Below are 22,977 nucleotides of genomic sequence, written 5' to 3' on the forward strand. Positions count from 1 at the left end.
TTTGCCATTTTCACAAAAATTGAAGATCCAGAGTGAAACACAAGGTGCAAACACTTAGAGGTACAGGATGAAACTCCCACTAAAGTTTGATGAAGTCCCAAAACATTAGAATAAGCTCAATCATAAGGATGAATACTCCTTTGTATTACTAAGAGGATACATGACATGTTGTATAAATTGACATACATCACATTCAAATGACTTAGCATACTCTTTGAAGAATAAAGTTTTCAAATACGTTAAGGAATTAAAAAGAAAAGTATTATAATCACAACTGAATATGCTTTTGAAAGAAAAAATCATTATGTTTGCAAGATTACTATGTCCAAGTGAGAGAAAAAAAAAAGGTACAATTTCATCTTTTACAAAACTGTCATCATTATCATATGCCTTCAAGATATTTTATTTCCACACAATCAAACGAGCTTTATATTGCATGTTTGCATTTTCACACATTTTTTCACCTAACAGCTGACTCCCTCCTTAGTCTATCCTTAAATTTCTTTTGTACTTTCTAGGCGGTTCACATCGTCTCTAGCAGACAAACAACACGTTAAGAAGATTGTTTCAGATTGCCCCAGCCAAACTAGTACTGTCACAATCACACTGTTACAGCATCAACATATACTTGCTACAAGTACAACGACAAACTTGCATCAGCATTGATCGAACAAATTAGGCTATATTAACAGCTACCGGCTTTCCCCTACCCATTGAAAATCCTCTTGTACCATCCGGCATTCGGGGCCCTGGTGGTTGCTTGGCAATTACTTGATCCGTGAAAATTGTATTATTTGAAGGGGGTGTTCCCAAACGATTATTCTGATGACAATGCACTCGGCCTCGTCCCTTACCTCGGCCCCGACTTCGACCTTTCCTTTGCCCAGTCTCTTTTTCATAACCATGATCTTCTCCCTGTTTAATTTAAAGGAATTATGGCCTAAACATAGAAAAGTTAAATACCAGTTGCTACTTTGCCCTCAATCTACCAGTTAGAATTTTTCGTATGACAACTGAACAGGGCACGGACATATGCTGTGAAATGCAATGAAAAAATCATTATTCTCAGCATATCTGTAATTCAATAAAGGCGTGTTACCACAAAAAAGAATAAATTTCTTTTCAAGGGCTCAAACATGTTGGAAGGGTTCTAAAACTTGGGGGGAATGGTTTCCAAGCATGAAGACACTCACGAGGCATTTTAAAACCGGTATAATTTTCTTATATAGTTAAGAAGGGATAACAAAGTGCATAAGATGCCATAACTTTCTCACACTTTCAGACAAAAGTCAGGTACAGTACAACACCACAAACATTTAAGATATTTCGTAATGAAATTGGACTTTCATCGTGATAACAAAAGCTGACCTTTGATGGCAACCTTTATTGCGTGCAACACAAGTTAGATTTCAATTTCAATTTCAATTGAAGGGTAGCACCAAAAATCATCTCTGGTACAGCACCCAAGTTGTGTCATATTTATAGAAGTATAACCGTTTTGGTTGACATTCTTGGAATTCAAAGATTCCAATTACCTTGACGGAAACACGATTCTGGTAATTAATTGCTCTTATGCAACAAAACTATTATCTACCATCAACAATCTGTCAATAAAAATAGGCACAAACACTTACAGCATGTTCATGCAACTGAGTATCAGGGAAGGAAGCATCTTCTAATTGTTTCTCACTTGCATGTGGCTCAGGCACAGAAGTATAATCCTCATCACAGCCAACTTCAACATCAAGTCCCTTCTTTCCTCGTCCTTGGGATGGTTTAGACTGAAAAAAAAAAATATCAATAACATAATACATTTAATTCACAAAATTCGCCACCTACCTAATCTTTTTGTTCTTAAAAAAAGCAAATGCTTCAAATAAAAAAGATTTGGGTGATCTAGCTTGTAATGCAATGGCATTAGACTAAGAACTGAATTGACACAAATGTCACTAGTATTCTTCCTTCGAACCAACCAACCTCTTGTTTCCCGTCTGCCTACTATCAAGGCTGAACTTTCAAACCTCTTGCATCTTTGTACCTTCAAAGTTTCGTAATTCTTCCTTCCTAACTTCAAAGAACACTTTTCACAATGAAGGTAGAGGTTTTCTACCCAGAAACCTACCATGAACTTCATCCAAAGACTCATTTGAAACACATAAACTCCACCATTCTCTTCTCACTTCTTGAATTTGGTTTCAAAAGAAAAGTAACCATGACATTGTAAAAGGTTATGACACCCTTGTTTGGACTTCCATAGCAAAAACATCAGTTCATAAATCAGAGAAGAGCTTTCAAGTTTAGAGTAGAAGGTTTTTACTACCTCCCACGATCTTTCCCAGCTGGAGGAATAAGTGTGACTTTGCAATGGAAGGGTCCATCATTTTCATTAACCATGAGAAGATTACTGAATTTTCTAACTTCCATCTTGGGTGAGACAGGTTTGTATTTTCTGGTTGACGGGGTGTCCCTTATAAGATAGCCTAGTTTTTCTTTTGCCATTGAGGACTAATTTCACAGACTGAGACCATCCAACACAGATTTTTGCCATTGAGCTCTTGGATTGAAAGTTTGAATTGGTATCCATGGCCAGATATTAGATGCGATAAGGGATGAAGTGGTTAGCAGAATTAGTGGAAGATGTGGAGGAATTTCCTCGTGTCATAACCAGAGCTGAAGCTCTAATACCATGTGATTTCATGGCTTGCTAGGGAAAAAAACTATAGGGAGATTCCCATTATTCATTAAAAAAATAAAAGAGATACATACATAGATAGGGTTGCCTAATTATATCATTACATAATATATACAAAATGCAGAGTAAATAAGAAAAAGGGAAAAAATCAAACCAGATAGATATAGGTCAAATAAGACAAATGATTTTGATCCAAAATAATAGCAAACTTGGACCAAATCATAATAATCCAATCTTGATTCTAATTATTCAATACTAATCCAAAAATTAAAGATGTAGATGTAAACAATTTTGAACACATTATTTAACACACTATTTTGAACATATATCATTGGTTGAAATTTATTAAAAATATTAAAATTTTGCGGGTCGCACATCTTATTTAATAAATCTTTCCCTTGAATTGTAGTTCTCAATAAATTCTATCCAACGGGATAGTGTGTTAAGAGTGTTCCCAACAATCCTCTTGATTGTATATGCAAACCATAATTGAGGGATACTTGGATGCACGTAATGGAGGAAAGAAATATTTTAATGCATACCATGCGTCTATGCATTAGGCGAACCCGGAGGCCACTCCTCCAGTTTCCCTCATCATTCAGCTCAGCAACCTGTGAATGGTTTACAATCTGATCACTAAATGGAGGTGGTTAAAAAGTAACCTAAAATAATACCCTGCCAACTCGGAAAAGTACTGGTACTTACTGCTCTCTCAGCCAGCTCAATAGATTCATATTCAACAAATGCATGCAACTGGCACAAGAAGTTGTATTAGATTCATTAAAATACATTCCTTTCATTAATACTCTAAAGGAGAAGAGAGAGAATCCTATAAGTTTTACCAGCATGAGTTCATGCCCAACATTAAAGTAACGAACAACCCAAATGTTGGTGAGCGTGTCTATAACTCATCATAAGATTACCAGTTGACATAAGTTATAAAACATTGAAAACTTGAAATACATACAAGAACAAAAACAAATATGTATGTTGCAAGGTCAAAATAGAAAACAGGCCTGAAATCTACTTATTCATGTGCAGCCAACCTCACATGACCAAACTGAACACAAGTAACATGCCCCAGATGAATAGCAAGTCATGGTATATAACTACGTACCCTATATAAGGAGCAGTTAAATTTCCTTTAAATGACTGAAACAAAAACTAACAGGCATTTTTAGAAAGCGTTGGTCTGTGGAGGGCCTCCAACAATTTTATAAAAACTTGGAAAACATCATAAGAAGATTGAAATGCCAATTTCATCACTAGAACTAAAATTCACGTCTAGGTTGGATAAAGTGTAATCAACAGGTTAAAAATTTGATGTAAAACAAAAACAGGGGATAATGACCTCGATGGAACCTATAGTACATGAACTCATGAATATATGAAAGTATACCTTGTTAGATAAGGGCAAACCATCAACTTTTCCCAATCTCAAAGCAGAAGAAGCCCCACTATTGGAGGTTTGGGGTGGACAGGTACGGATAGTCTTCACACTGCCACATGCCCACATAAAAATTTATGATAACTAGAATTCAGAGTTTCAACACACGTAAGCCTTAAAAAATCCACAACAAGCCTCATTCAATGGAAGCCAAAATAGTACCTCCCAACTACTGAGAAAACCTTCATAAGATTCTGATGACAATGATCCTCAGGTAGGTTTTCAGCTACAACAATGCGAGACTACCAGAAAATAAAATTGCTAGAGTGAGATAAAATAAAATATTTCGAAAAGAATATATGACATGCATGGATCGAGATAGAACCCATCAAATGATATTGATTGTTTAAAGAAAACCAAATGCAGCATTAATAAACTGTCCTGACAACTTAAAATTTAGTCACAAGATTGTAGGAAGAATTACTTGTAGCTCTTCTATATCAGACTCGGTCAGGGGATACTGGCGTCTGATTTTCTTTCCATCTTCACTAACCACCTGGAGGATTAAGCATTGACGTATATGTGAAAACATCAAGAATAAAATTACGAATAAATATCCAAATGTAGAAAATGTATAAGTTGAGAGTAACATTAGCTCATGAAGCAAGAAAGTCAACAAACTTACGAGCTTTGATGAGTTCCTCAAAACAGTGGCAAGTAGGGAGTGACTGGTTATGAGGGCCTTAATCTTTTTGAAAGATGCGACAACAGATATAGGCACTAAATAGTTTTAGAAAAACATTAGAAATTATACAGAAAAGGAATTAGAAATAATACAAAACTAAGATCATAACAGATCTAAAACCATGTACTATCTTACAGGAACAAGAATCAATATATCAATTACATTATTCAATATGATATTCTTTGAACAACCATTACGGTGTTCCTTAAGGAGGATGAAAGTAGTAACATCAAGCAGGAAGTATAATTAATTGTTTGACTACATAGTTCAATTATGCAGCAATAAAATAAGGAAACTGAAAATATTTTCTTACCAAAACCTTCTGGATCTTTGTTGATGAACCTCATCAAATGATCGGTAGTAGCTAAGTTTAAATCACTGAAATAATACTCCACCTACAAATTATTATATAAAAATCTCAACCAAAACCCTAGTCAAGTTGTTATAACAAAAGAAAAAGGAAAAACCAATATAGAGAAATATATTAACGTCAAAATATTGAGGAGAAAATCTGATTCAAATTCTCAATAGCAAACCAGTACAAGAGGGTATTATAGGAATTATACCACTCTGGAAATAATTACAACAATCAACAATGACTCTTGGTATCGCAACAATATATTAATTGTAATAATTACAATAATTGACAATATTTCCTCATAACTCTATAAATAGATAATATCTTCTCAAAAGTCAACCCTCCCCCTCAAGTGAAACCGTTCTGTAGGAAAATCGTTTGTAAACAAATCTGCTAGCTGAATTCCTAGTGGGATGTAAGACACAGTTATAAGGTCAATAACCAATTTTTTTTCTTTGATGAAGTGTCAGTCTATTTTAAGTGCTTAGTCTCATCATGTTGAACTGGGTTGGGATCAAAATTAATAACTGATCTATTATCAGACAAAAATGTCATAGGTTCTTCACACACCTCATGCATTGTAGCTTGAAATTCAGCCTCTGCATTGGATCTTTAACTACATTATGTTTCTTACTTCTCCAAGTCACCAAGTTTCCACCCAATAACATGCAATATTCAAAGGTGAACCTCCTATATTAGTAACAAACCCAACATAGTTTGCATTAGTATACATCTCCATATTTATTTCCATCCTTCTTGAATAACAATCCCCTTCCTGAACTTGTTTTAAATATTGAAGGATTATATCCACAACCTATAAATGTTATCTTGGATCATGCATGAATTGATTGACCACATTCATAGCATATGATACCTCAAGTCTAGTGTGATCTAAGCAAATGAGTTCCCTTGCAAATCCCTAATGTTGGCCCTTATTTACTATGAAACATATTCATCATCTCTAATTCTATGGTTTTGTTCTATTGGAACTCGTGGCCATGCAATCAATCTTACCTTTTTCTTTGAAAACGTTTAGAACATATTTCCTTTGAAAGATAAAGATGCCCTTTTGAGTCAGTAACTTCTATCCTAAATAAGTATTTCAATTTTCCTAAATCCTTTATCTCAACCTGAGTAACAAAATGTTCTTTCAAAACCAACTTCTCATGTTCATCATCCCTGCAACAATCATGTCATCTACATAGACAAAAGAAGAGTAACTTTTCCATCTAAGGAAAAATTGATAAAAAATGGTATGGTAACTTTGATTTTGTCAGTAACCCAAGGTTGTCATTGCTTGAAATGGACAGATAAGAAAATAAGTCTGACAATAAACTTCCTGGTGAACAATCCAAAGGGAATTGTTTTTGAAGTCCATATATGCATCCACTATGTCCAAAACTTCTTAAAAAGTTTTAGATGATGCATGTCATGTTGAAAGACAATATTATTGAAGTTGTGACATAATAAAGCAAACTACAAAATTGTTGGTCAAATATTGATGGCAAAGAGGAAAAAGCTATTTTAGAGACCTTGTATGGCACATGGTATTGACCTAATGTTGGAAGATTATGAGAAGAAGATACTGATTCATGAGACAATTCCGAAAGGTAAGAAAATTACAACATTTATCTATTCAAGAACTTCTTTAATTTCTCTATTATAACATTTCACAAAAGAAAGAGCATCCATATTTCAAAAAATTTGTCATTCATGTATTGAGCTTGACATGTAGCTCCTCCGAACGTAAGGATAATTGGAGTTCCTTTGATATACTAAGTTAATATTAATGAGAAAATATATTTATACTAGAATTACTAGTCTATTAGTTGCTTATCATATTTGTCTTTGCATTTGTTTAGGTCTACATAAAGATAAAAAATAGGCTAAAGCAAATCACAATGAACGATGTTGTTTTTGTTATGGCTAATTCAAAATTAACGAAGAAGAAGCAAACAAGAAAACCAGTTCAAATTAATATTGATGATTGTTCATCTGATGATCAATAGGCCATGGAAGATGAGCATGAGAAGAATGGAGCACTAGGTTTGGATGTAGACAACTTGGATTTGGATGAAAGCTTGGTTACAATCCAAGTTGAAAAGGACGATACTCTACATCAGCATTAAGACATTACTGATAAGGTAAAGGAGATGGAATTGGAAATGGAGTTGACGGTATATGTGTAGATTATGATTTTATCTTACAAGATTATTTGCCTTAGATGAATTATTATCTTGTAACTAGGACAGTATTCTTATTTGGAAATGGGACGGAGCTAATGGTTTACTATTTTGTAACTAGAAAGGAGTTACTCTCCTACGTAACTAGGATGCACGGTTTACACTTCTAATGATTTACTGTTTCATATGTTTATTATACTGTTTTATGTTTGTCATATTGAATTGAAGTTCCATTACGAGTGTTGAGAGAGATATAATGATTTGGTGCACACATATTGGACGTTCATAAATTTTGTTAGGATTTGTGTCTCCCAATTCACAGTTCATACATTTGTAGTAAGATCTCGATTCTAACAGTTGGTCAAAAGCTATGACTAACAGTGACAGTACAAGTTTTTCTACTTAAGAGTGTAGTAGACCAAATGCCAATATTTGATAATGACTTTGCATACTTGGCCTTTACCACAGGACAATTGATGTTATGTGCAACAATCTCCCTTAGCAATTGTCTTAATGGGAATCTAACTCGTAACCTTAACTCTGATACTAATTGTTTGATTGAGCACTTACCATTAAGCTAAAAACTATAAATGATAGTCAAGGTGCAACTCTTTTTAATTAAAGCTTAGCAGCCAAAGCACGACAATTTGATTGGCCAAATAGGTTTTTGTAAAATCGTAAGAGTTTACTTCGGATAAAAATATATGAAAATACCTATAAATAAAATATTAATTTAATATTATATAATGTTATAAAAAACTTTTATATTTTTTTACTGTACTAGGGAACCATGAAATTGTTCTCTAGTGTATTTTGCAAAAATCGTGACCGAAAAAACAAATAAATCCAGTGTTGTATTAGGCTTTTTTCTAAACTCGCGATTTTAGATAACCATGACTACAAGGATAACTGGGACAAAATAAATATGGGGACTAGTGCACTGAGGATCAATTTAATTCATTCTGAGTTCGTCGTCTTTTAGTTGGATCAATGAGGGCAAGTTTGGGACAAAAGGTTGTGGATGAAAAGGGAAGGGAGGAAAGTCATGCTCAAAGTGTGAAACCTTCCACTCTTGATTATTTTATCTTAGTTCAAAAATAAAAACCTGAATCTCTTTTCCCCTTCCATCTAAAATCCTCATTATTGTTGTGAAAATTATATAGTTCTCCCAATTTAGGAATTAAAAACCATATCCATTTCCTGGAAACAGCTCTATCCAAACATCAAGTAACTTGATCTGTGGACAGGAATAGAACACAGTACAAAATACAAAACAAATAAGCATACATAATTGGCTAACTAAAATAGTTGACTGATATTGATATACACAAGGATTAAAAATGGTCAAAAAGAAGCAAGAACGCTTCCATGTAACAATCCATGAGAGTTAACAAAGGAAAAACTGAAACAGTGAACCATCCATTCACTTTGGAATCTGGAGATAACCAGTGAAATTGGCATATCCAAAAGGCAACTGAAGTTTACCTGATTCAAAATTTTCTGACTGGCTTCATCAGACAGCTTGCTTTTGGAAGAAGGAAGACGATCCTGGTCAACTTGAGACTGCTGCACGGTAGAATCAGAACTAACATAATACTGATGTGGGTGATGATGAGGTCGGTAGTGAACTGGAACGTGATGCTGATGGCCAAGATTATGATGGTGATTCTGTACCGGGACGACATGACCTTGAATCGGTAAATGGGGCGGTGAATAAACGTGTACCATACTAGAAGCTGGAGGAGGAGGTGGTACAACAAGCCTGGGTTGCTGCAAATCGGTCCGTGGGGTGGCTCGAGTTGGCACAAATTCTGGTGCCTGGGCGTTAAGCCGGCTAAAAGATCCGTTTCTTGAAAGAGATGGATCTGACTGCAACTGTGATGTGGATGAAGGCGGGGAGATATCTGGAGTTTCTGAGAGTGACTCATGAGCCATTTTCAAACCTTGTCTTTCCTCTCTTTTTTTGGTTGGTTTTTTGTTGGACGATCTAGCAGCCTATGCTGTTCAGATCACTTTGCCAGTTTCTTGTGTTTGGAGACGATTTTCTGAATCTCACTGGAGCTTGCAGCTAAGAAGAATATCAGAGGTTAATCCATTTGTTTGTTCAATCCCAAAATCGGTGTCCTTGGAGAACAATTCTCAAATTTTACGGCTTTCCTAACAGTGAATCATTTATAGTGATGACTTTTGATTGACAAAGGCGGACCGGCCCCAAAAGCACTCCGGCCCATACAGACGACCACCAATTATAGGGTACCGTGTTTTATTTTTATCAGGTCCATAATATCAAAAAATAACTATATTTTATAATACTTCTTAATTAACTTATAATAATATTTTAAGTTATATTTTAAAATATTTTCCTATTAAGGTACAATCATTCATACTATATAATCTGAAACCGGATGGTTTTAAATTAGGTAATTTAAAACTATATGATTTTAAATTACATAATCTATAAGATTGTTTCAGTATAGTTGACTATCGTTATGCTGTGCTTCACTCTTCAGGTTGGAGTGGTGCATTTCTTGACATATTCCGATTACTGTGTTAGAAGAATTGTTACATAAGCTGTAGGGAGCAATTACTGAAATTGTGGATTGATGGTGAAGCAAGGTGTTAAATAAGCCTTATAATATTGACACAATTCCTAGAATGCTGGTTCATGATGCATGCTTGTCCAAGCAAGAGGTAAACGAGGATTGTTAAATTGGTGGTGATTCCTAAGTGAATGATAAGTGGTTGCGACCGAGCATGAATGAGGGTGAATTTTTTTCAATTTATGCGAGATTTCGAAATCTTTATTTGTTATAGCCTCATGATTTATTTAAACTCTTCCATTTATTTTTAAATATTTATTTAATTTTGTATTTGATTGAGAATAAGGTGTTTTGGTTTATAGGGTTAGGGTTAACAATTCTCCTAACTTTGTTGGTCCAACTCTTAACACAGGTTTGTTTTCGTTTGTCACTTTATTTTTGTTATTGTTCGGTAAGATTTAAAGATTACTTGCATAAAATAGTTCAATATCAAAGTTAGTATAGATTCGACAGTCTATCAATAAATGTGTATTAAATTCACCAACCTGCCGTAATACCTTAAACTTGTATTCATAGATTTTGAAGTGGGTTTCGAATTATTGAGGTGTTAACTATGTGTTGGTTTGTACCTTGTTCTACTATTTCAGAGAGAGTTTGAGACTGCATTTTCCAAATCCCCTAATCTTCTCCTAAATGCTCTTACCGCCTTAGTGTCAACAACATTGCATTATCGCATTTCAACAAATTCTTTTTGCAGTTTGGACATAATCACCATAAGGTTCGATCCTTCGTTCGCTTCATTGTGTGCATTGTTTATCATGTTTCTAATGAACACCATGCTTGTAGATTCATCTCGGTCTCATGGTAGACGCCAAATGTTCCTGTCAAGCCAAGATATACCCAAAGGTGCACTGGTATTTTGTTTAGGCTAAGACATATCGGGTGGTTTTAGTATCTAGTCTTCTCTATACTCCTCATGTAAAAAGTCTTATTCAATATGTTCTCTTTTGATGAGTGTGGTGTGACCTCGGTGGGAGAGCCTGCAAAGATACTTCGACACTTAAGTTACCTACTATTAATGGTAAGATAATGAAATTGTAATAAATGATGTCATTGACATACCTCGTGAACAATGACTATTTATACTACCTGAATGAGTCTTGCTTGTTGGACTTAGGGTTTTTAAGATTACCTTAAGATTTTCTGGTGTGTTTACTCATCTTTAATCTTTATGTTAGTTTGTCTTTACCTGTGTGGTTTCATACTTCAACATTGACACGTTCTTAGCTTTTTGAGTAGGCCAAAGTATCCTCGATCTTTTAGGGACTCAGGTATACTAGGCCTATTTTTGTACAAAATTATATAATAATAATAAAATTCGTATTGACTTGCGACTAATACAAACTTTCTTTTCTATAAATAATTTAAGCAATATCTATGATAAAAAAAATTAGACTCAATTTATGCATTGATTTAAACACTATAAGCCATGCATTTGTCATGAAAGAATGAAACAAAGTACCAAGATTGACTATAATAAATTGCACAGTTTCAACCTCCATACCATACAATACATTTAACTTATGACTTTGTCAAAAAAGAGGTCTCTCCCCATATCTTGCTATAAGAATCTTATCCAACTCTCGTTACTTAGACTATAATACTTTACATCACTTTGTAATGTTATTAGAGTTTTGGACTAGTTGTACCTCTAGCCAATACATACCACTACGACAACAAATATTTTCACTTCTCCCTTAGAATCACAAACCTCGCAGAAAACATACAATTTCATAATTCTATCTTTCCATATTATTAATTGACTTTCATACTCTTTCAAGCACACTCCTCCGTATAATACAATTTTTCAAACAAACTCTTCAATATCAAGTCTCAATTTAACATTAGAAACTCACGTGCTTGATCAATTAGATCAATTATTCACTTAATAAATTTCTTTAGAAGATTACGTATTTATGTTTGAAACCAAAATTTATTAATCTTTAAATTTATTATTTTTAAAGATTTAAAACAAAATTTATCAAAATTTTAAATATAAATAAATTTCATTCACGTCTAAATTTAAATATTACATACATATTAAAAAAATATTTTTTTTCAACACAACATAAAATTAAAAAAAATTTAAAATTAAAAATTTAATGAGTTGACATATTAAGACGTAGGACAGCGGTGTGCCACGTTGGAGTCGCGGTGTACATCTACCATTTACCAGGAAAGAAAATCCTGTTACCACTATTAGAGTATTAAGTTTCTCTTAACTTATTGAAAGTCTATACTTCTGAACATGTCCCTGGACTCGGAGACATCTGGCTCAGGCAGAGATTGGTTCTTCCCGTCGCCATCGTTCTTGCGCTCCTCTTCTTCGCAGTACGGGCATCGATTCTATTCACACTCAAAGCCTGACACCCCTCCTACCCTCACTGGCATCCGTCATCGCCGTAGAGTTAAATTCCCCCGGATTCCCACTCCCACGAACGACAAACCTCAAGTTCCCAACACTGAAAATGCTAAGTCATCTGCCAAGAATAACCTTATATTCCTTTCGCAATCTCGCTTCCGGCTTGCTATCGTGGTAGGTACTAGATTGCTCTTGTCGCTCTGTCTCTATGTCTCTCTCCTCTCACAGTTTCTTGTTATATGTCCGTTTGGGTGCAGACGTTGACTATTATTTTCTTTTTGCTGCTGTTGCTGCTCCGTAATGCGTATCTAGAAAGTCAACTCGCTAAGTTGCAGGCAAGGCAATCTATATTATACGCGCTCTCTTTCATCTCAAATCAGATTAGTTCTATTATGCTCTTAAATATCTCCACACCACCTCTAATGCAACCTTCATCCTTAGCAGCTGAACCAAACTAAAATTTTCTTTGTAGGGTGATATTCTCGGCCTTAATCTCAGGTTACACGCGTGCCACCGATTGGACTCCTTGAACGTGACAAGTTCCACATCTCAGGACGCGAATCCTGGGTTACGCGAAAATTTAAAAAGAAATCTAGCTCTCTTTTTCTCCTTCACACTTCTTTTTATCCCTCTCATCATTTTTAAGTACATAGACTATGTGTCGAAATCAATATTTTCTGACAATATATCCGAAAGAGTTTCTCTAAACAAGCAAATAGCATATCGGGTTGATGTCTTTTTATCGGTTTACCCGTATGCCAAACCCCTCGTGTTGTTGGTGGCAACGCTGTTGCTAATTTTACTTGGAGGGTTGGCCCTTTTTGGGGTAACTACCGAGGATTTAGCACATTGCCTCTGGTTATCTTGGACCTATGTTGCTGATTCTGGCAATCATGCCAGTTCCCAAGGTATTGGTCCAAGGTTAGTTGCGATTTCCATTAGCTTTGGAGGGATGCTTATATTTGCAATGATGCTTGGACTTGTGTCAGACGCAATATCTGAGAAATTTGACTCGCTGAGGAAAGGAAAAAGCGAGGTGGTTGAGCAAAATCATACTTTAATTCTTGGTTGGAGTGATAAACTGGTAAGATTCCGGTGTTACCATCTGTTATTGGTTTGTCTTGTCTTGTAACCATCCTTATAAAATTCTCAGCGAACTAATGAATAATTCATTATAAACACTTCAAAAACGTATCAATTTATTGTTGTTTGGCCAAGTGATTTACCTGTTTGGTTGACTTGTTTTGAAATACTCACGTGTCTTGACCCCAAATAATGTGAGTGGATGTTTAGGGTTCATTACTAAATCAGCTCGCCATAGCCAATGAGAGCCTGGGTGGAGGAACTGTTGTAGTGATGGCTGAGCGAGACAAGGAAGAAATGGAGCTTGACATTGCAAAAGTGGAGTTTGGTTTCAAAGGAACATCTGTCATATGCAGAAGTGGCAGCCCTCTGATTCTGGCTGATCTGAAAAAGGTGTAGGATACTTTAACCTTTTGGAATTGTGATCTTATTTTATGTCTGGTATAATAATGAATTCTAATGTTCACATATATTTTAAAGGATTTTCAAGAGCACTAACGGGGGCATATTCTGTGTTTCATTCATTCCTTTTCTGTTCTTCCATTAATTACCAGGACTAGGAATACTTGTCTTTGTTTAAGAGAGGCAGTCTTCAAGGAATGTTTGTCTTTCTAACGTTTTATTTGTTTTGGTAAAATTTCAATATAGCCCTGACCCATGATGAATAGAAAACAGAGGAGAATGAAAATTGTAACATGATTGATGTGTTTATCAGTTTGGTTAGTTTGCTTTTAGGGATCAGATGGGCTGAACTGATTAAGTTGGTCCCTTTAATTGGTTCAATAATAGTTGCCAAAACTTGCTATCAGTGTTTAGCGAAATCTGTTTCTACTGCCGTAAGAACTCATGCAGATTGCAATTTGGAAGATGCCAGTTCTTAGTGTTCCCTTATTAGGAAACTATATGTCAGATCAGAAGAAATAAGAATAGTCAAAAGGGCCAAATGGGTCGCCCTCTGTTTGGCCTTGTTAGTAAACAATATAGAGAAGTTGTTAGTTATTAGCTTTTCAACTACAATAGCAGAGGTAGGACGTAGATAGAGGAAGCAAATATAAGTAAATTCTAAGTTTGTCAATTAGTTCTGGGTGGGAGAGACCGGAGTAGGAGGAGCATATTAAATAAAATTCCTCCTTTTCTTTCCATTAATTTCTACACTTTTACCATTATCTATCAGAAGCATACTGAGTGAAGGTTTAATTATTATGCTGCACAACCTGTTGATAACTTATGCAAAATGCCACTTACTGCCACTAGCCTTTTTGTTTTAATCTTGTGGTACTTTTCTTCACTTGATACAGTATATTATTGCATAAATGTTCATTTCTGGTTGAAGATGTTGCCCCGTTTTAATTTGTATATTTGCTTGCTAAAACCATGTCATATGCAGGTTTCTGTTTCAAAAGCACGTGCTATCATAGTCCTCGCTGAAGATGGGAATGCTGATCAGGTCTGATTGAGTAATGATCTCCTCCAAGGTTGATAAGGGTGGGTGACCATTAACATACATTTTCTTGGTACAGAGTGATGCTCGTGCATTGAGAACGGTCTTAAGTCTGACTGGAGTAAAAGAAGGATTACGAGGGCACATAGTGGTTGAATTGAGTGATCTAGACAATGAGGTCCTTGTTAAGCTTGTGGGTGGTGATCTTGTTGAAACTGTTGTAGCTCACGATGTCATTGGTCGCTTGATGATTCAATGTGCTCGGCAGCCTGGACTTGCACAGGTCATCATCTACTACCATTTCATGGTGTTCTCAAGTTGGATAATTCATAATCTTAATCCAGTGCAAAACAAACCTCAATTATTGGTTTCGAGTTAGTTAATTCTTAACAGGAATAACTACATGATTGTTTGTTTGTATGGTGTATTACTTATATTTTTTGGCTGTTCCTTCTTCCCATCTTTCCATTTTTTGTATAGGATTTGCCTTATTGCCTCTGTTTGGTGTTTTGTCTGTGCTACCTTTTTTTTTTTTCTTTCAGATTTGTAGAGTGACTGGGGAGTTTGATTGTGTTGGCCTTGTTCTGCTTTATTTTCTTTTTGCAATTGCAATGCAGTTGAAGATGAGATATTGATCCCCACATCTTTTTCTAATAAAACTTATCCTTTTGTTGAGATTTTTCTTACAAAAAATGATGAGCTATCTTTGGCAGATTTGGGAAGACATACTAGGATTTGAAAATTGTGAATTCTACATCAAAAGATGGCCGCAGTTGGAAGGCATGCAATTCGAGGACATATTAATCAGCTTTCCTGCTGCAATTCCATGTGGAATCAAAGTTGCAACATACGGTGGTAAAATTATTTTGAATCCAGATGACTCCTATGTTCTACAAGAAGGTGATGAGATTCTGGTTATTGCAGAGGATGATGATACCTATGCCCCGGCATCTTTGCCTACGGTGCTTTGTCTCACATAATTTGCTGTTTCTCAGTTCTCTTTTTCTCTATTGATGTTTTTTCTATGGTTTGGTCATGACTAATGCATGGTCAAAATGATAAAAAATGAAGTTTATTTGAGCTAATTTGGAATGTTAGAAGCTGTAATGAATCTTGTGAAAAATCACAGAATCTGAAGAGAGAATAGAATGATTTTCATTGATAATTTCAAAACGATATTACACTGGTATTTATAGCATGGTACAAGCTACATAGAAGGAAAACAAATCACCTGTAATAATTAGAAATATATTCTAATAATTAAAAATAGTTTCCCTGATGATTATCTCCTTTGATTCTAAGGCAAATGATGCTGCCTAAGGCAAATGATTATCTCCTTTGATTCTAAGGCAAACCTACTCTAAGGCAAATGATGCTGCCTAGATTTATGAGGTGAAAGTAAAAAGAATGGTAGCCAAGACACTAAAGCTGTCACAGAGTATGCTAATAAACTCAAATCTTTGTGGATGAAATTAGATCATTACGTGGTCACAAAGGCCAATTTGAGGATTCAACAATTCTAAGAGAATACACGGAACAAGATTGGGTTTATGATTTCTTGGTAGGCCTAAACCAAGAATATGATCAAGTTAGTCTAATGTTGGAGACCCCAATTGCAGATAATTCAGCTATTATTGTTGAAGGAGCAATAGCCATGGCTGCAAAACAAAAGAAAGTAGGCCCTTTTCCAAGAACAGAGAAGAAAAATGAAGGAGTTTGGTGCACCTATTGCAACAAGCCGCATCACACAAGCGACAAATGTTGAAAGTTACATGGAAAACCTCAAAGCAAAGATTGGGGACACAAAGGAGGCCTTCCAAGGAGAGGGGGGCAACTTCATGTTGTTGTTGGTCTTGAAAGTCAAGATATGAATTCTTAACATTATTATTGAACTGCTGTGTAACTAATAGGAACCAGAGTAGTTATAACTAACTGCTGTGTAACTAGTTGAATAAATAGGAGGTTGATTAGTGCAGAAGGGGGTAGTGTATTCTGGACGAGTTTCAAGGCAAGTGCATCATCTTCTCTTTGGTCATACTGATCTGGAGAAAGGATCCTATAATAAAATATCTGCATTCTTTCTGTAATTTTGTTTGGAATCCCTAAATCTTTTCCCAATTAGCAGTTGATTCTATCACTCTCTTCCCACCTAAATGGTATATAATTCTCCTTTGCCCTGGAGGTGTGTGTGCACAGTTTTGGGACCAGGTGAGATAGTTTTTTCTATTGAGCCTATAAAAGGCCTAAATACTTTGGAATCTCACCAATCTTCTGCACGGAGCTGGAATCCTCTATTGAATTTCAATTGTTTGATATGCATGTCTGCGATCCAGATCCTGATATGGTGTAGGTTTTAAACAGTCGCAGAATAAAGAGTGACAGAAATATTGGTTCAACCACTCAATAAATGTGTTGCAGCAGCAATGAAGGCTGTCCAGGGAAAGAGTAAACACCAACGAAGGCTTTCTAGAGAAGTTGCAACAATGATGGAGATGAAACAAGGAAGGAGAGGTTAGAGCTCAAGGAAAAATGTAGAGCTCTGATGCAATGAGAAAATTACAATTCAAAGAGAGAAAAATAGAATGATTGTGAATGATAATTTCAAAATGAGACTACTCATTTTTTTATATAATGGTACAAGGCTAGATAGAAGGAAGCAAATCACCCTTAACAATCAGAAGTAATCTCATAATAGTCAGAAATAACTTCCTAGACAGTCTCCTAAATAGAATCCGTAAGTTCCAAGGATTTCAAACTTGATACACTAAAATAGACATTTAATTTACAATCTACATTTACAGCTCAAAAAAATTCTACTAAATTTTGTTCAAGGGATAACATTCTGTTTTGGACTATAAACTTATCTATCAAGGGCTAACAGTGATCTTTGTTACACATTGAGAATAGTAAAGCCAAGGAAGTCAAGACAATTTTTTTTGAAGAGAGATTGCTGATATGGTTTCTTGCCCCCTTTGATTTCAGGTTTGGAGGGGAAGCTTGCCCAAAGACTTTGTTTATCCAAAATCTCCGGAGAGAATTCTTTTCTGTGGTTGGAGGCGTGATATGGAGGACATGATCATGGTAGTAGTATAAGAAATTTGTTACTATGGTCCCGTTGTTTCTTTACTTCAGTTACCATATTGTATGAAATAGAGAAAGAGGCATAACATGTTCAACCCATGTGTTTGAATGACACCACGAAACAAGGCAATAATAGTTTATTATAATTAATACACATAATTAGAGGAAATTTTGTTTCCTCTAAACTCAGTACACTTTGCCTATTGTGAAAATAGTGAAAAACTAGGTATAGGATTAATTCCCCTTGTGTAGAACTTAACATACACATAGGGTAATGTATTTGTAATAAAAAATCATACAAGAAAATATGGACTGAGCTCAAATATACATAATATTGTAACTTACATTATCTAATGATATTTTAACAATATCTGACACCTATAAACCATAAATACAACATATTCAATTCTGATTAACGTATTCTAGGGCAATATATAAAACCTTTAATTTTAAGAGCCAGATAAAAAGTTACGCTTGATAAGATATATTAAGCAATATTTTGGGGGAGTGCGGAATTCCTCTGCCCCTGCAACTGTTTATTTGTGGTGGGTGTCAATACTTTTTTGGGCCTGTCTATTTGTTTAGGTTTTGGATGCATCTTTAGCGCATGGATCAGAACTCTGGATGTTCAATGATGTTCCAGAAAAAGAAAGAGAAAAGAAGCTAACTGATGGTGGCCTTGACATAAATCGACTAGAAAATATATCTCTGGTTAATCGGGATGGGAATGCTGTTATACGTCGCCACTTGGAAAGCCTTCCTTTGGAATCATTTGATTCAGTAAGTGATATTTATTAGTTTGTCTTTTACAAGTGTCTTTGCTACATTATCTCCATTCTTGATGCACGACACTTACAGGGTCTCCCATATTGATGCTGGTCAGGATCTTGCTGGATTTTTTTTCTATATGGAAGCAAGTTGGGGGTTAAACTTAAACTGTACAATATGGGTGTAAATACCGGTGCCAACATTACACATTTACTGTACAATAATAAATATAGATTGATTGAATTGAATAATAACTATAGATTTGTTTGTAAGAAATCCCTAAAATTAAGGGATTGGGATTAGGAGCTTATTTGCTAGATATGCTCCTGATTTATAACCTTTATTTTTTGAGATTTATTTCCTTTATTTCAGGAGATCACTTTCCTTTTATTAGGATTTCTTTTTCCTTTAAATACTTGTATATAGTTTTTTTCTTTTAATATCAAGAAAAGTAATTCCATAATTACTGCTTATTGCCTATACAATTTCTCACTACAGGGAATAATTTAAAATTTGCCTACAACACTTTTGAATTTATTCAATTCAATTTGATTGTGGTGAAATTCCGGCCTTTGCAGATATTGATTTTGGCTGATGAATCAGTAGAGGATTCAGCTATTCAAGCTGACTCTAGATCTCTTGCCACTCTACTTTTAATTCGTGACATACAAGTGAGTTTCTATCGCAACGGAATTTAAACTTTGATATGATATATCTTGATAATAGTCTTTGTATATACTAGCTGATTTCTTCTGCCACTAAACATACACTATCATCCTCTACCTGAAGATCATGTCAAGCACAATTATTGTCATTAAAAAATAACATGCAAGCATTTGATGTTGATAGAAAATTGCAAACTTGATATTTTATTATTTAGGGAAAAATCAATGAGCGCATTCCTTTACTGATCTGTGTACATACATATATGTGTGTGTTTATATATGTATATATAGATGAGTCTGAATAGAAAGTACAAATCACCTTTTTTCTTTAATGAAAATAGGCATGCAAAAAACATCACTATGTTGATTAAAATCTCAACTAGGTTTACACCGCAACTGTTAAAGATATGATTTGATTACATTAAATAAGAATGAAAGAATAAATTTATCTTATTAATGGTAATAGAATTATGTAAACAAAGGATAGTTGGGATAACCTCCCTCACAAGACTGTAGCCGCCGGTTAACAAACTCAATAATCAAAAGCATACCCCTAACAATAGCATTTAGCTTTATTTATATTAAATATTTCCCTAGAATATAGCCCTATTTACTATAATTATCTTATTCTGAATATTTCCCTAGAATATAGTCCTATTTACTATGATTATCTTATACTAAATATTTTCCTAGAATATAGCTCTATTTACTATAATTATCTTATACGAATATTTCCCTAGAATATAGTTCTATTTACTGTAATTATTACCACAATTAGGATAGTAACTCTTCAACCGGTCGGCTCCAGTTCTTCACTTCCTTCCACCGTTCGGCTTGAACCCTCACCGCCTTCCGCTGTTCGGCTCAATTCCTCACCGCTTTCCATCGTTCGGCTTGACCTCTCCCCGCCTTCCACCGTTCGGTGCCCTTCTTCTCCTTCACCGCCTTCCACCGTTCGGCTCGATCTCTCCCCGCCTTCCACCGTTCGGTGCCCTTCTTCTTCTCTCAAATACTTTCTTCTTCTCTAGTATACCTTCCAACCCCTAACATAGACATAAAATAAGACTGCAGAGTGTTGTATTGTCTGTTTGACGAAACACTTGTGTTTTACATGCTCTGTTATTGAGTTAAACTATCATCTTTTAGATGAAGCATAATCATGTTTTTATACTTAATTATTTTAACACTTAAGTAAAATTGCATGGTGTTGAACTTTTTCTCTAAAATTTTATTTATATTCAGGTATCACTTTTAACACTGCAAAATGTTATATGTGGGTACGGTAATTTTTGTAAGGGTGATACAACACCAATTACATAGTCTATGTGGTGTTGTTTGTAAACACGATTGAATGATCTTCATGATTTCCACTCATGAATATTAAGGATCAATTACTGGATGAACTTTAAATTATTTTTTTCATCGTTGTAAGCCTTATTAACTGATCCTGGTTCCCCTTGATGCTTACATATTTGACTTGTTTTTTGGGAGTTTCAATAATCCTGTCTTTTCTTGTTATATTATTTTTGAAGCTTTTAATGTTTTATTTCAGGCTAGGCGCCTTCCTTATGTAGCAATGGCCAGTCAAGTCCATGGAGGAAGCTTCTCTAAAGGCTCATGGATTGGGGAAATGAAGCAGGCTTCTGATAAAAGTGTTATAATTAGTGAAATTTTGGATCCTAGGACAAAAAATCTTCTATCTATGTCAAGGATTAGTGATTATGTTTTATCAAATGAACTTGTCAGCATGGCTTTGGCCATGGTTGCAGAAGATCGGCAGATAAATGATGTATTGGAGGAGCTCTTTGCGGAGGAGGTACACACTTTTGATAAAGTTAAGGGAGAGATTATATTACATGTTTTGCGTACATTATTTCAAAAGTACTGAAAGGTCTGCCAAGTTTGGTTTTTGGTTATGTTATGTAGTTCCTATGTTATAGCAAGTTGATAAATTCACATCCCTTGCAGTTAACCTGAATTAAAACATTTAATTTCATTTGATGCTTCATAATTTAATGAGTTTTCTTTTCTTGAATTCTATTAGGGAAATGAAATGCATATAAGGCCAGCAGATCTATACCTTTTTGAAGGTGAAGAATTGAGTTTCTATGAGATAATGTTACGAGCTCGACAGAGAAGAGAGATTGTGATTGGCTACCGTATAGCAAATGCAGAGAGGGCAGTCATTAATCCCCCTGCAAAAACTGACAGACGGAAGTGGTCATTGAAGGATGTTTTTGTGGTGATTACAGAAAAGGAATGAGACATTGGTTAATCTAGTCCGGACTTTAGAAAAATCACCTCTTTAATTTCTTACTTTGTAAGTTCACTTGGCCCTTCCTGGTGAAAACTAGAGTAAAAGGAAGTGAAGAAAATTAAAAATTAATCACTTAATGAAAATTAGAGAGTATAATTGGGATTTTGAAATGTAGGGATTCAAGTGCGTTTCATCTCTTTTTAAAAATGAATGGATGGAGGCTTTTAATTCCCTCACCACCACGTTCGAATTTTCCTTTCTTTCGGCTTTATTACATAATAATCTGGGCTTATTTGATATTTATTAAAATGTTAAATATTTTTTACTTTTTTTGATGTAATATTGAAATTTATTTTTATCTTAAATTTTGATATATTTTGGTTTCAAAATTTTAAAAAAATTTAATATGATTTTTTTAGTTTAATAATGCTGATTTTGTTGATTTGTTAAAGTGTATTCCAAGTTAACTTTTGATCTAAAATATGTTAAAATATTACAAGTTAATTTCATTTTAAAACATTTGATACATGTTTGATATGAAAAAAAAAAATTAAATTAAGTTAGAATGGTTATATTAATTAATTTTTAAAATTTGGAAACTAACATATTAAAATTTGAAAAATAAATATGATTAAATTTAGAAACTAGAAATATATTTAATATTTAAAGATAATATAAAATAGTTTAAAATTTTATAATTTATTAAATGAAAATTTGGGTTTGAAATCATTGACTTGAAGAATGTTTTGATTTGGATTGTTAATTGAACAAACAAGGGCATGTGTTATTCTATTTTTCATTAAGTTCAAACTTTAATTTTTATGAATAATAATTATACAAGCATTCTGGATTAAGGAGAATTTTTGTTAGCCTTTTAATATTATTTTTACTTTTTTCACTGTACAATTGAAGATTTATTTTAAAAATAAATTTTAAATTATGTAGAATTGTATAATTTAGAAATTTAGAATATATATATATATATATATATATATATATATATATATATACAAATATTTTATGTTAATTTTTTAAGAAAAATCTTCTGCTAATGAAATTAAAGTTAAAATGATACATTATTAACTATTTTTCTTTATTTGTCTGGTTAAATCAAAATTGTATAACTTTTTGATGGTTTATTTTACCTTCCTTTATCAATTATTTTTTAAATTGATTTTGCGGGACTGTCTCCATTGCTATGACAAGGACCTCTGGTCATAGAGATATATGATAGGTATGAACGACCGGTCTCATGAACATACACGAATGATGATTAAGGAAATTAAGGCAAATCACGAATTAAGTCTATCATATCAGAATTGGGTTGAGATTAAAACATAGCTAATATTAGGTTC

The 22,977-nt window shown here is 34.3% G+C and overlaps 2 protein-coding genes across 5 annotated transcripts; one reads left to right on the plus strand and one right to left on the minus strand.

The window, feature by feature from the left end:
- Positions 1-353: 353 nt before the first annotated feature.
- On the minus strand, positions 354-9,492 carry LARP6B (RNA-binding protein). Of its 2 annotated transcripts, XM_047317816.2 has the most exons (10): positions 8,851-9,490; positions 5,138-5,219; positions 4,765-4,859; positions 4,564-4,635; positions 4,302-4,381; positions 4,092-4,191; positions 3,398-3,445; positions 3,235-3,303; positions 1,635-1,781; positions 354-915 (listed from the first exon to the last, which is right to left on the minus strand). In XM_047317816.2, the coding sequence occupies exons 1-10, from the start codon at positions 9,298-9,300 to the stop codon at positions 676-678; spliced, it is 1,383 nt and encodes a 460-aa protein (XP_047173772.1). In that variant the 5' UTR covers positions 9,301-9,490; the 3' UTR covers positions 354-675. The 2 variants fall into 2 exon arrangements, with proteins under 2 accessions (XP_047173772.1, XP_087961849.1); XM_088105723.1 differs by lacking the exons at positions 3,235-3,303; positions 3,398-3,445 and having other exon boundaries at positions 8,851-9,492.
- A 2,686-nt stretch (positions 9,493-12,178) lies between these two features.
- Positions 12,179-21,858, plus strand: LOC124841519 (ion channel CASTOR). Of its 3 annotated transcripts, none has more exons than XM_088105724.1 (13): positions 12,179-12,501; positions 12,585-12,662; positions 12,800-13,411; positions 13,621-13,803; positions 14,798-14,857; positions 14,931-15,134; positions 15,565-15,706; positions 15,776-15,813; positions 17,834-17,932; positions 18,518-18,712; positions 19,279-19,371; positions 20,918-21,181; positions 21,410-21,858. In XM_088105724.1, exons 1-13 carry the CDS (start codon positions 12,214-12,216, stop codon positions 21,626-21,628), a joined length of 2,475 nt encoding a protein of 824 aa, XP_087961850.1. In that variant the 5' UTR covers positions 12,179-12,213; the 3' UTR covers positions 21,629-21,858. The 3 variants fall into 3 exon arrangements, with proteins under 3 accessions (XP_087961850.1, XP_087961851.1, XP_047173760.1); XM_088105725.1 differs by having other exon boundaries at positions 12,800-13,235; positions 13,317-13,411; positions 15,565-15,813; XM_047317804.2 differs by having other exon boundaries at positions 15,565-15,813.
- Positions 21,859-22,977: the final 1,119 nt, after the last annotated feature.

This window comes from Vigna umbellata, chromosome 2, assembly GCF_029865625.1.
Source record: "Vigna umbellata cultivar VRB3 chromosome 2, Vumbellata_1.0, whole genome shotgun sequence".
Lineage (NCBI taxonomy): Eukaryota > Viridiplantae > Streptophyta > Magnoliopsida > Fabales > Fabaceae > Vigna > Vigna umbellata.

Excerpts from the sequence above, each read along its gene's own strand:
- LARP6B (XM_047317816.2), bottom strand. The coding sequence starts at position 9,300 with ATGGCTCATGAGTCACTCTCAGAAACTCCAGATATCTCCCCGCCTTCA. Across the intron at positions 4,636-4,764 it reads TGAGGAACTCATCAAAGCTC|GTGGTTAGTGAAGATGGAAA; the intron begins GTAAGTTTGTTG and ends TTAATCCTCCAG. Across the intron at positions 1,782-3,234 it reads GCCTAATGCATAGACGCATG|TCTAAACCATCCCAAGGACG; the intron begins GTATGCATTAAA and ends TTTTTTTTTCAG.
- LOC124841519 (XM_047317804.2), top strand. The coding sequence starts at position 12,214 with ATGTCCCTGGACTCGGAGACATCTGGCTCAGGCAGAGATTGGTTCTTC. Across the intron at positions 12,502-12,584 it reads GCTTCCGGCTTGCTATCGTG|ACGTTGACTATTATTTTCTT; the intron begins GTAGGTACTAGA and ends GTTTGGGTGCAG. Across the intron at positions 13,804-14,797 it reads TTCTGGCTGATCTGAAAAAG|GTTTCTGTTTCAAAAGCACG; the intron begins GTGTAGGATACT and ends TGTCATATGCAG.